At 44.0% G+C, this 13,151-nt stretch overlaps 1 protein-coding gene across 1 annotated transcript in view; it reads right to left on the reverse strand.

Moving 5' to 3' along the window:
- per3 (period circadian clock 3) overlaps positions 1–12,639 on the reverse strand; it is a 16,998-nt gene extending 4,359 nt beyond the window's left edge. Inside the window, exons 1-17 of the mRNA XM_083661875.1 lie at positions 12,566–12,639; positions 11,896–12,076; positions 11,143–11,300; positions 10,870–10,988; positions 8,626–8,824; positions 6,965–7,016; positions 6,062–6,210; positions 5,290–5,368; positions 5,034–5,140; positions 4,456–4,612; positions 3,876–3,984; positions 2,671–2,799; positions 2,390–2,498; positions 1,769–1,862; positions 1,489–1,616; positions 831–995; positions 1–253 (exon numbers count right to left, since the gene is read on the reverse strand). The exon at positions 1–253 is cut by the window's left edge and continues 11 nt beyond it. Coding sequence (XP_083518001.1) covers positions 1–253; positions 831–995; positions 1,489–1,616; positions 1,769–1,862; positions 2,390–2,498; positions 2,671–2,799; positions 3,876–3,984; positions 4,456–4,612; positions 5,034–5,140; positions 5,290–5,368; positions 6,062–6,210; positions 6,965–7,016; positions 8,626–8,824; positions 10,870–10,988; positions 11,143–11,300; positions 11,896–12,076; positions 12,566–12,638 — 2,261 coding nt within the window. The 5' untranslated portion in view covers position 12,639. The remainder of the gene's footprint in view (positions 254–830; positions 996–1,488; positions 1,617–1,768; positions 1,863–2,389; positions 2,499–2,670; positions 2,800–3,875; positions 3,985–4,455; positions 4,613–5,033; positions 5,141–5,289; positions 5,369–6,061; positions 6,211–6,964; positions 7,017–8,625; positions 8,825–10,869; positions 10,989–11,142; positions 11,301–11,895; positions 12,077–12,565) is intronic.
- Positions 12,640–13,151: the final 512 nt, after the last annotated feature.

Here is a 13,151-nt window from a genome sequence, read left to right on the forward strand (position 1 = left end):
GAGTGTGCCATGGAGCTGTTGTCCTGCAGTAGATAGGAGCTGTAGGGGCTCTGGAGGATGCGATGGTGGAAACGATCCACATATTCCTGCTCCTCCTTCTGGGTGTGAGCCGACAGCACCTCCTTGGTGAGGCCCACTAAGCACAGCTCCTCTGCGGCGGGGCTAGGGGCGGGGCTAGGGGCGGGGTGGGCAGGGGTCGGGGGGGGGTCAGCAGCCTCACTGCCCATCGGCACATCCTCGAGGGCGGTCACCTCTGGGGGAAAAGAGGCATCAAAGGAAGAGATTCGTAAACACTTTCAAAAGTGACATTACAGACGTCACCTGAGAAGCAACTCAAAAAGGAATCACAAGTTATATGATCAGCGACACAGATGGACGTAACACCTGTACAGGAAGGTTTGGGTCCCACACCTCTTAAACATCCAATTCAATGACTTTTCAGGGACACAGATCAAGGTTCATTGCTATTACAACACTGATCATTTTTGATATTTTAGAGGCATAGCTGATTAGCTGAAGGTTCTTTGTCACTTGCTTGCAGCCGTTTAACTTCATGCACGCACGTGACCGCCGCACTTTCTCGAGGCACAAGAAACAAGGACGCCCAGACGGTGGGAGACACACATGCAGACAGTAGAATGTAGCCTATTTACTAACGTTAGCTTAAAATAACATACATTTCTTTTTTTGCACAAAATATATAAATTCCAGCACTTTCAATGACGCAGGTCTATTTTCAAAAACGTTCAGGGTCCTGATTCCCCCCCCAAGTCTAATTCACAAACTTTCGAGGAGCCGTGGGAAGCATGTGTGTGTGTGGTAGCCCGTACCTGACTCGGGCTGTGGCACATGAACGATGGTGCTGCTGTAGGAGCACTGGCTGGTGATGGAGACCACGCTCATGGCCTTAGTGGACATGGTGATGTCTGTCAGAGGAGCTCCGACCACTGCCGCTGCCGTGGAGCCCACCGACACCTGGCTGTCCAACACCACCACTGCACACAGAGGAAGAAGGACAGGATGTTAGAAGGACTGTTGCAAAACTTTCCCCACATCATATCGGACTGATACGTTGATGCAAACCTTTACCTGTTTGGTTCATTTGATCCTTTCCTTTCCTTTTTCTTAGAGAAAATGGTTTTGAACTCATTCTATGATTGTCTGTTTTTCTGTTCTTTTTTGTTCATCATATATTTTGTTTATTTATTTGTTTATTATTAGGTGAGATATTATTAAGCCACTCCGGGTTTCTTTCCTCACCTGGACAATTGTGTGTTAAGTTGCATGTTGTAGTATCTTTTGTTATTTTCTCTGTGCCAATAAACAAAAAGCAAATGGACATTTTCAGACAAAGAGTCTAAATGTAAGGCTGCATGAAGAACACCTATCAAATTATGTTGGTGAAAAAGGGAATATGGTAGGTGTGTGTGTGTGTGTGTGCGTGTGTGTGTGTGTGTGTGTGTGTGTGTGTGTGTGTGTGTGTGTTACCCTCTGAGCTGGCCTGAGTGGTTTCTGTGGCTCCAGTAGGCTTGTCATCTTCTGAGGTAGAAGATGAGGAGGAGGAACAAGATTCACTCTTGCGCTTTAGAGCCGGATCTGTACAGCTCTCCAGATACCTGGGAAACACAACCACCACAAGCACACGCACACACACACACACACACACACACACACACACACATAAAACAATAAATACCTGTATTATGACAGGGATATGAGACGCTTGAGTTAATAAACAGATTGACACGGTGGTTCTATCTCCACACACCTGATAATATTGTCCACACAGTTGATCTTCTGATAGGAGGGAATGTGTGTTTGATCCCTGGCCCCAGCGCTGGAGGCTGGGGGGGGCAGAGGAGCTGAGGGGGTCAAAGTAAATAAATAATGTTTTTAAAATGTTTTGTCAAACTGCATGTATTAAAGTTTGTGAGGATACATGCACGTTTCAGTGATTTTTCCCCCACTCCTGACTGACAGCCGACCTTCGTTAACCGATCATTAACCGTTAACCGACGATTTATCTGCTCAGTTAATGGCGGACATCAGCTGATCCAATTTAAAGTTGCTCACCGTCTTCACTATTCCAAGCATAGGTTACACAAGTTCTTCCCTTCTGTCTCACCACTGTGTGACAGGTGTCAAGTGTCAGAGGGCACACTATCTCATGCCTTCTGGTTCTGCCCTTCACTCACAGGATTCTGGGCCAAACTATTTGATTGGTACTCTTAAGGCTTACAAAATAACTTATAATTTACTAATAATTTAGAATGCATTCCTCCGGCTGGTCTGGATGGGCAGCATGTTTAACTGTTTAACTGATAGTATTAGTCGGTGATTAATGTCGGTTAACGGTTAATTGTTGACATCCCCAGCGACGCTGCATTACCTGTGGCAGGTTTGCCCAGAAAAGTCATTTTGTGTCTGGAATCCAGGTACGCCTGCTGGCCCCAACTCTTGACTCTGTTCACATCGGCACAGATCTGCTGCAGAGTCACCTGCAAGCAAGCGTGTAATATGCACCACACACACATTTAAATGAGCTATTTATGTCCACGTGAAGACAAGGTGCAAGGGACGTAAACACTAATAATGCAATCAAATGCTGGGAGTTAGTCAGTTACAAGAGCGCCTAATTGGCGACCAGATGAATGCATACACACAACTCACCGGCTCCCGGTGCGAGTCCTCCCACAGGTTGCCGTTGCTGTCACTGGAGGAAGCCACACTGATGTAGTGCTCGTGGGAACCGTTGCTTCCCAAACTGCCGTAACCACTGGACCCGTTGTGCTGGATCGGCTGTGGAGGACAAACAACAAACTGATGAAGGTACCGGAGAATCTATGACGCACGTGCAGACACACGCCAAAAGAAAAACGAAAGATCCGATGATACGTTCTATTGTTTTTCATCTGATGCTATTGTTATTTTCTATCTACTGTGGCTCTGATCTTCCACTCTGTGCTATTGACTGTCATTTGTATTGAAGATTCTTCTATTGCTGCTCTCACTGGAAGCTAGCCAGCCTATATAGGTGTTTGATTGACTGATTGACTGATTGACTTTATTTGGTGAATGTCAATGTGTGTTATAGTGTACGGTTGTTTCTTTTTCTCCATAGCATACATACACCTGATAAAGTGCATGTGCAGGGAAGACCAAATAATGTCTACGTTATGGAATGTCTACGTTAATATCAATCGCATATAATTACAGTATAGTGTAATGAAACCCCCCCCAAAAAGAGTTTAAAAAATAAGTAAATAAGCCATTGAATGTAGGGAGATGCTAATGATGAATTGCTTTGAAGACAAACTGAAGCTGTGTGGAGGAAGTTTGTGTGAAAGATGCTGAGTATAGATAATTTCTTAAAGAGAGTACTGCAAGTTGCATGTGAAATAATTTGAACACGTTTTTGAAGGAGATAAGATACGATTCAGCTTGGGAGGATGGGTGCTGGCCCAAATGACATTGCAATAATTCATGTAAGGATAAACCATAGAAGAGTACAACATCCGAGTAGTTTTTTTGTCCAAACAATAGCACATTTTACTTACGATACCAGTATTTCTGCCCATTTTGGATGGCATTTCTTTACTATGGGGTTTCCAGCACAGTTTGTCATAAATTAATATGCATAAACATTTGGAGGATTAAGTTAATGAAATGTTATTGTCAATCATCGCCTCCAAGTCTTTGATGCCCATTTTGTTACAAAATGTGCATGCAAGTGTGTGTGTGTGTGTGTGTGTGTGTGTGTGTGTGTGTGTGTGTGTGTGTGTGTGTGTGTGTGTGTGTGTGTGTGTGTGTGTGTGTGTGTGTGTGTGTATGTGTGTGTGTGTCAGGAGTACACCTATGTACATGCAGGTATTCACCTGCAGGAACAGCTTATAGATCTTGGCCTGCAGATCTTTTATCTCCTCGTGGGCGACTGGAAAGTCCTCTTTCGTCCGAGCAGCAAACACATCCTCGTTCAGCGGACTCCTATAGACAAAGACCCACAGCCCAGGCAGGGATGTCATGGTTTTGTACATATTGTTAGAACATCCGAAAGAATGGTGAAGGGAGCACCTCAATAAAGAGACTGGCTCTGTGTATTCGTTGGATTATGTGCAACGATCTTCTTGCAATTAATTTCCCCTAAATTGATTGATCAACTTTCAATGCTTTTCAAGACCCTGCAGATACCCTGCCTACCACAGACATTTGGTGTTAGTTTTGGAGTCTAGTAAACCTAATTCTGCTGGCCCCAATCATGCATAACCACTACCCCAACCAACTGAGCACATAGAAAAGGCTACTGCATTTGTTGCAGAAAAAACACATAACCATTGTTATGCTTAGGGTGTGTGTGTGTGTGTGTGTGTGTGTGTGTGCGTGCGTGCGTGCGTGTGTGTGTGTGTGTGTGTGTGAGAGTGAATGAGTGAGTGTGTGTGCGCGCGCGCTGTTCCTTACGTCCTGACTTTGTGCCGTCCGATGATGAAGGCCACCTTGCGGCTCCAGGGGTTGATGAAGCTGGACCAGCTGGTGTCCAGGGTGACGTAGTCTCCGTTCTGACAGCGCAGACGCACCGGGGTGTGCTCAAACGGACGCTGCCCCGCACACTTCAACACTAGACGTGGCGAGATGACAGCGGGTCAGAACAACGCGACGAGGGCGGGAGTGGAGCTTTTTTTTGTGATTGTTGCGATTCATCATGCTTGATTTCGCAGCGGCTTTTCTCACAAAAATTGTGATGCAACTGGCAAAGTTTTCTCTGTGTGTGTGTGTGTGTGTGTGTGTGTGTGTGTGTGTGGTTTTGTTTGCAGTAAAATTGCAGGAATTGGCAAAAATTGCAAGTTGAGGAACCTGTTTTGCCATTTCTTTGTGTAGAAATCACAGGAATTTCAAAAAATTGCAAGTCGCCGCAAAATATTGCAGAGATTGGTTGAATCAGCATTAATTATTGCGATTGCAAAATCTCAGTTTCCTGGAGGGACTGGTTACAGTAGTAGAGCCTGTAGGCTTGGTCGGCCGCTGTGAACAACACTCACCCTTCCGGTGCATAGAGAGAATGAGGGAGCGGTCCTCAGGATGAACACAGGTCAACAACGATGTGCCAATCAGATCCTGAGGAAGGTATCCTAGCAACGGCACAGCCCTGTGGATCGTCAGGAATTCATCAAGTTAGTTCCATCAGCACGCCAGCATCTTACAGCTCCACATCAATTCTATTTATAGCTCGACATTAATTCTATTTATAGCTCGACATCAATAGTGTGTGCATGGTTAAGTGTGTGTGCTGCTGACCTGTCATCCACTTCCAGGAACACACAGCCAGGAGAGTGTGTGGTGGTGAAGATACGCTTGTCCATGGGGATCCGAGGGGCTGCAAGAGTGAAGAATACCAACGCACTACGTTAAAGCAGTATGACAAAGGGATGTTTCTTCCTTCCCTGCTAAATACCGAGGAACTTATTAAGAAGGAAAAGACATCACTCACATCACAGTGTTAGAATTTTGCATTGGGGCCAGACTTTTGACCTAGTTGTTTTGAAGTGAATGGGGCGGCGGGCATGGAAAGTTCCACTATAAAGCATCATAGTATGGACAGAGACATGATCTCTTTGGAGACCAATAAGGAAGATGTACGCACACATTTAGTGGGGGGGAGGAGGTGGACATCAGTCAACATCACGTATGTTTTCTCTTATGGTTTATAGTGGGATCTCCCATGTCCTCCGCATTCCCTTCAATAGAACTGGCCCCTAAGTCTGGGCCCAATGCAAAATTCAAACGCTGTGAGTGACATGAGAGATGTGTTTTCCATCCTTGCTTAATACATAGCATGGGTATTACTGAGGTACTTAAGAAGGAAAGATCTGCTCATATTATGGCTGGAAAATAAATAGCAGGAAATCAGTCATCTCCCATTAGAAATGAATCAGCGTTGTGTGTACAAACAACAACAACAACAAATCCCATCCGTACGAAGCAGAAGGCTGCTGGTGTCCTGTGCAGTCTGTGCAGTCTGTGCAGTCTGTGCAGTCTGTGCAGTCTGCGGTGCTGGTGCTGCTCATACCCTCATATCCTGAGATGATGCGTTCAGCCAGTCCCAGACAGCAGGGCTCCTCTTCCTCCGCTCTGGCCCCTGTTCCCTGCACCTTCAGCAGGTAGGGAGTGATCCGGAACGGGTTGTAACACATCTCACCCTCACGGTCCTTCCCACTCCTAAAAGCATACATTAAATTAGGTTGAATTGGATTTTTTTTTTTTATCCTTTATTTAACCAGGTTAAAAACCCATTGAGATCAATGATCTCTTTCACAAAGGTGACCTGGCCAAGAAGGCAGCACAACATGTCAACAGTACATAGAAGCATACAACAATACAGCAATACAATAATATAAAATGTGATTCTACAAATCTAGTTGCAAAGACATTGACCAATGGTCTCACGTTCCATGTCCTTCAGGATCCCGCCAAACTCAGCATGGGAGACCAATTCTGGCAATTTTAAATCCTTCTGAAGGGTATTCCAATCTAAGGGGGCAGCGTATTTAAAAGCTCTTTCTCCCCACTTTCAATATTATTATTATTATTATTATTATTATATTATTAGTGTGTGTGCGTGTGTGTGTTTGTGTGTGTGCCTGTGTGTGTGTGTGTGTGTGTGTGACACTGATACACTCATATCTATTCAGCTACCAGTTTATTCTGTAAGAGTGTGTTACACAAATATGTGTTAATTGGGCTTTTCTGGGTTGTATGGGTGATAAAAAAGGTCTCATGATGGGTACTCAGGCTGCATGTGAGACAAACAGGTTTCTCATGTGGCCCCGCAGGAAAAATAATTGCCCATCGCCTGTGCAAGATTGTACGGCTTCTCTATTTTGCTGTGGACAAGCTATTTTCCAAAAAGAATCATGGCGAGCCTAGTGACCCCTATGACCCCTACAGAGATCAATATGAAACAAGTACTGACCGTATTCTGCAGAAGAACGACTTGACCTGGGCACACTCAAATAGAACTGCTGCTAGAGGGAGAGAGGGAGGGAGGGGGGGAGGGAGGGAGGGGGAGGGAGAGAGAGATGAGTAAGTTTTGTTATCTGCCTCTAAGTAAGCACAATGTGTCACATATCAACACCGGAGAAGCAAACAACTGATGGCATTGGGGTCCCCGCTGCAATGTAGTGTAGCTGGCCCATATTAAGCTGGGAGCCAGTACACGTATAGCTGGATCACAACCAAGAGTCAGTGCCTGTAACCTTCCCCCTTCCTGTTTTGACTGGCAGTAGAATAAGCAAGACATACCCCAGTGATACTCAACGTGCGGCCCGGGGGGGCCAGATGCGGCCCGCTTTATAGGGTAGAGTTCTCAACGGGCCTGAAAATTCAAACCCGACCGGACCCGACTCTAGTCATTTGAAGCCCGAGCCCGACCCGACCCGGCTAATTAGCAAAAATTGTTGGCCCGAAACCTCTCGTCGGGCTCAGGCTCAAACTCTGAATTCTAAGCTGTGTGTGTGTGTGTGTGTGTGTGCATGCATGCATGCATGCATGTGTCAGCATGGAAGAGAAGGAAAGAGAATAAAGATCAAGTATCATTCTAACCTACTGTAAAGAATTTGTTGTTTTTCTTTTCTTGCTCAGCCCAAGCCCGACCCGACCAATTATCATAAATTGAACTGAAACCCGGTTGGACAAAAATGGCAGAATGACTGTTCTTATTTGATTTTTTTGTTTGGATGTTTTTAGCGCTGACAGAAGAGGGGGAGGTGTGGTACTGCAGCTCTTTTCAGGCGCCATTTGAGGGATTTGACATCTTTTGAATTCCTTGCTTTTGGACTTTTTGTACATTTTCAAAGTATTTCTGAATGTATACAGACCACCTAAACAGTCCAACAATTTCTTTGACAAATTTGGCGAACTCCTGTCCAAAATCTCCACAAATGTAGATTGTCTGGCTATATCAGGTGACTTCAATATTGACATTGATAATCCAAATGATAAGCATGCTCGAGAGCAGACTGGCACGCTAGAAGGCCTTTCGTCTGTCAGGGGCCTCATGAGGTCTGAGAGGAAGCACCAGCGTTGACTTGACAATGTCTCACATGTTTGCGAGACTCAAATACCTGAGAGTCCCATTTAGGAGGATTTTGTGCTACATGGTCTGAATTTGGATGATTGTAGAGTTTGCAAGTGTATTTCATTTGTGCATCATGTTCAAAGTTCTTTTTTTCTTACTTTACTTACTAAGTCCTGTTCTTCCCAATTGGGAAATAAGGCTCCAACGGTCCGACGCCATTCATCTTGTCTTTTGCTATTTTTCCTTTTCCAGGTGGTGTCCACTGGTATCCTGCCTAGCCATTCTGAGCCGTCAATGTTTTATTTCGTCGTTCCAACATTACTTAAGGATAAATTTAGAAATTCATGTAAATATGTATTTTTTTTTACTTTTATTGTTTGTATTTATTGTTAGTATTTACACAATAACACACAAACATAATACAAAACACCTGTTCTGAACTGCTATCAAAGAACCAAGTGAAACGTAACTGAGAGTGTAATACAAATTGACAACTATATAAAATGAAAACCAATGAATAAAAATCAAAAACTACAATAATCCCGTTACAAACATACCCGCGTGCAAATTGCTCCAGGGTGGCAGGTGCGGCTGGCCCGTGTGCGAGTAGAAGACGTTGACGTCTTGGTGGAAGAGCAGCTCCACAAACTTGGCCGACTCCAGGAACTTCCTCTTGCAGCACAGCATGCTGGGAGCCTGCTCCGACGCGTGCAGCACACGGCCGCTCGACAGAGAGAAAACCACCATGAACGAATCCTACACACACAGACACACGCACACACGCGCGCGCACACACACACACACACACACACACACACAGGACAAGAGAGAGAGGCACACACACACACACAAGCAAGGGAACGTCACGGACACACACAATAGCAGTAAACACACACACCCACCCACACACGCCCACCCAAGCATAAAGCGAAAAACAAACGATGCACACGTGCGCATAGATATATATACAGACTTTCCCAAAAATTTGAATATCATGGAAAAGTTAGTTTTTTCCCATAATTCCTTTCAAAAAGTGAAACTTTCATAGATTATAGATTCATTACACACAAAGTGAAATATTTCTAGCCTTTATTTGTTTCATTTTTCATAATTTTGGCCTACAGCTCCAGAAAACCCCCAAAACAGTATTTCAAGAAATTAGAATAGCGTGAAGAAAATCAGCAGTTACTTCTCAGTTATGACTGACTCCAGCCTCAGTCCACTCCCTCCGCCAAATCTCCGCCAAATCTTTTAATCGTCTTTGCTTGACAATCCGCTGAAGCCCACGGTTATCCATGGTATTTCCATGATATTCAGATTTTTTGGAAAGGATCTGTATGTATGTATGTACGTATGTATGTATGTCATACATACGTACATACATACATACATACATTATACTGTAGATAGGAAAGAGAGAATGAACAATAATGGAGCCTTGAAAGAGCTTCCAAATAGAGACACTGCATGAAATAGGCCACGCCCATCACGGGGGAGAGCTCTCCATTCACTCCAATAGACCAGTGTCATTTTCCTTGAATTAAGCATCGCTAAAAGCTGTTGTGTGGTGGGCTGTGCAGACAACAAATGTAAAAGAATCACCAATTAATGGGTTTTTTTGTACACGCGACATAGGAGAAAGCCAGGATTGGCCGGGGGGGCGGGGGGTTGTTTCCCTCTCCGTTTTGGGCGTGGTTATGAATGATGACGCTCTCCGCAGTGTCTCTATAGGAGAGCTGAAAAGCTATTGAAGCCACGACACGACACATATCTCATCTAGCTAGAGATGCTGCAATCTTCAATTGGCGTCTGGGCCAAGATCCTTGGCAGATTAAACAAAGATCAAACAGAAACTTAACTTAATAGACTTAAACGTAACTTAAACCAATTCAACCTCATAATAAACAGTATATAAGCTATATCATTAGTTTCTCTAAATCAATGTTCCTTACTGTATACTGTATTATGGAGTAACAAAGTTCAGTTCTTTGGCCTGGCAGCTGAAAGGCTTTCGGCTGGGAGCACCAACTGAAGGTTGCTGTCACTGTAATGTTTGTTCTCATGACGGCAAAGCTGACAGTGCACGTGACAGTGCACGTGACAGAGCACGTGACAGTGCACGTGTTCAGTGCACGTGAGAGTGCACATGACAGTGCATGTGACAGAGCACGTGACAGTGCACGTGAGAGTGCACATGACGGTGCACGTGAGAGTGCACATGACAGTGCACGTGACAGTGCACGTGACAGTGCATGTGACAGTGCACATGACAGTGCACGTGACAGTGCACGTGAGAGTGCACATGACGGTGCACGTGAGAGTGCACGTGTTCAGTGTTCAGAGAAAACAGCAGGAATTAGGGCAGAATGTAGTTTTTAGTGATATGATAATGCAGTCAATTGCTTTCAGTTGTGTGTATATGTTTGTACACTACAAATGCAATTTGTCTCTTGACAAATATAAATAGTGAAGTCGATGACGATGTATGAATTTCTTTCATTTATTAATTTATTTTTAAGGTTGCCTTTGACTTTCCATCAAAGCAAGGGGTGGCTACTTTAAAGAATTGAAAATGTCAGATCATTTTGATTTGTTTCACACCTTTTTGGGCACTCCTTTTGGATTATTTCATAGTTTTGATGTGATATTATTCTAAAATGTGAAAAATGGTAAGAACAAACAAAAATGTGTGTTGTCCAATGTCCAACCATTTGACTGGCAGTGTGTGTGTGTGTGTGTGCGCGTGCGTGTGTGTGTGTGTGTGTGTGTGTGTGTGTGTGTGTGTGTGTGTGTCTGCATACCGTGTTCTTAAGGGTGTGTTCAGAGGTAACTCTCTCCAACTCTTCCAGGGTGCAAACAGTGGCATCTCCTCTCTCTTTCTGGCCGTTATGCATCAGAAGTTTGTAGTATTCACTATTGGCTACAGAGGACAACAGAAACACACGACACCCCCTCAGGTCAACCAAAAGATGCCAGGCTAGTCGGAGAGAAAAGGACTTAGCAATTAGTGTGACTGACACGATGATGCTAGTGAGACAGAAAAGTGTCCGTCTGCAGTTGGTCAGTCACGTTACCTTGCACTTGCTTGACACAGTTGAGCGCGTACTGTAAGGCCTCCGTCGTGCTGGCTTTACTGCGACTGCGTTTGTTTGACGGAAGCCTCTTCTTCATCTCAGCCACTGTCATTTTCATCTCTCTGTGGGCGTGTCCTCTGCCAGCATCTGCATTCTCACTGGTACCACACACACATGAGGATGAGATATTTAGGCCACACCTACAAACACATGAACCAAAAACATATTTTTTTATTGAAATATTTAGAACCTATAACGGATTTAATCCTGCTCGTGTCAATTATTTCAATTGTTAATCTGGTTTAATACTTTCCCCAATGTGTGCGTTCATGAACTGTTCCCCTTAAAACTACTACGTCGTGTTCAGTCACATGCTTAGTTCCGCCCCGTCCAACTAACGTTAGTCCACACTCAGGCGTGGAGACATGGAGGATGACACGAGCGAAAACACAAACAGTAGCTACAGTACAGTGCAATGCAGTACAGAACAGGCCAGAGAACGATGAGGGCAATGTTGGGGCGGGGGCATATAAAATAAATAATCGTTAATTTATCGTAATCGAGGTAAAAGTATGAAATAATCGTGATATTGATTTGAGGTCACATCGCCCAGCCCTACTTTCTGTTCTTCTCGAGATGGAATGGCAGGGCAGTGCGGAATGCAGTGATATGATTTGATTTGATATGATATGCAATGCAAGAAGTCACGAGGGGGAAAAAGGCATAATTCATATTCCTATATCATTGATATACCTCTTAGTGGAGGTTGAGGTGGATCCTGTGGTGCTGCCAGGAGGAATGCGATGAGCTGAGGAAGAGAGGTCATGTGATCCGCTGGTCATCTCCTCGTCTTCCCGTCGCGCCTCTCCACCTGAAGTTCCACTCTCCTCTCTCCGCTGCCTCGCCGATACCTTCTCCCTCCTTCCACCTTCTCCTGTTGCCAGAGATGGGAAAAGTACACACATTGTTACACAAGTACACAAGTACCTTGCACAAGTTCAGGTACTTGTGTAAAAGGACTGGTGAAAGTATTTCTACTCGCTTTTTCTGTGCAAAGCTAACTGAAACTCTCATCATATTAATATAAATCGAAGACGATTAAACTTAAAAGATCCCCCATACATGTTTGAAGATGTATAAAGACTATACTTTGCTTCATAATTTGTGTGATATGGTTTTTCTACAAAAAAGGTGCATATGATGAAATGAAAGCTGGGCGAGCGTGAGACAAGAGACATACTTTTCTTTGTCTGATGTGCATTCAAACTAAAGTAAATGTAAGGAGTAGAAAGTACAGATATTTGTGTTAAAATGTAGGGAGTAAAAGTAAAAGGTTGCCAGAAAAACAAACACTCCGTAAAGTACAGATACCTGAAAGTCCTACTTAAGTACAGTAACAAAGTATTTGTACTTAGTTACTTACCATCTCTGCCTGTTGCCGACGGTAACGCAGGCTCCTCCCCATGTGGACCACGTTCTCTTCCGGGCATCTCCATGCTTTGGTCACCAATCAACAGAATGTCATCCAGTTTTGACAGCCAACAGGTCCTTCATATGCACATGACGGGGACCATGTTCCGTGTGGTGCAGGTCAATTTGTAGTGCTGAATGTTGGACGCAACTCACAGCCTTTAGCACTGTAGGATTGAGAGGAAAATAAATAAATAAATAACGGCACATAAATAATACAGGATTGTATTAGGAAATTAATTCCGCAAATAATGGAATTGTAAAAAGGAGCAGCTCCATCTAGGCTATGCTTTAGACCTGTATGGGCACATTTAATTCTTGATACTGCCAAGACCAACTCAGCCAGATGCCATTCCAAACTAACTGCTAATTACAATTCAAAACTAACTGCTAATTAATTCAAAACGAACTGCTAATTACAATTCAAAACTAACTGCTAATTACAATTCAAAACTAACTACTAATTACAATTCAAAACTACGGTAACTGCTAATTACAATTTGAAACTAACTACTAATTACAATTCGAAACTAACTGCT

This window comes from Poromitra crassiceps (assembly GCF_964638095.1).
Source record: "Poromitra crassiceps genome assembly, chromosome: 27".
Lineage (NCBI taxonomy): Eukaryota > Metazoa > Chordata > Actinopteri > Beryciformes > Melamphaidae > Poromitra > Poromitra crassiceps.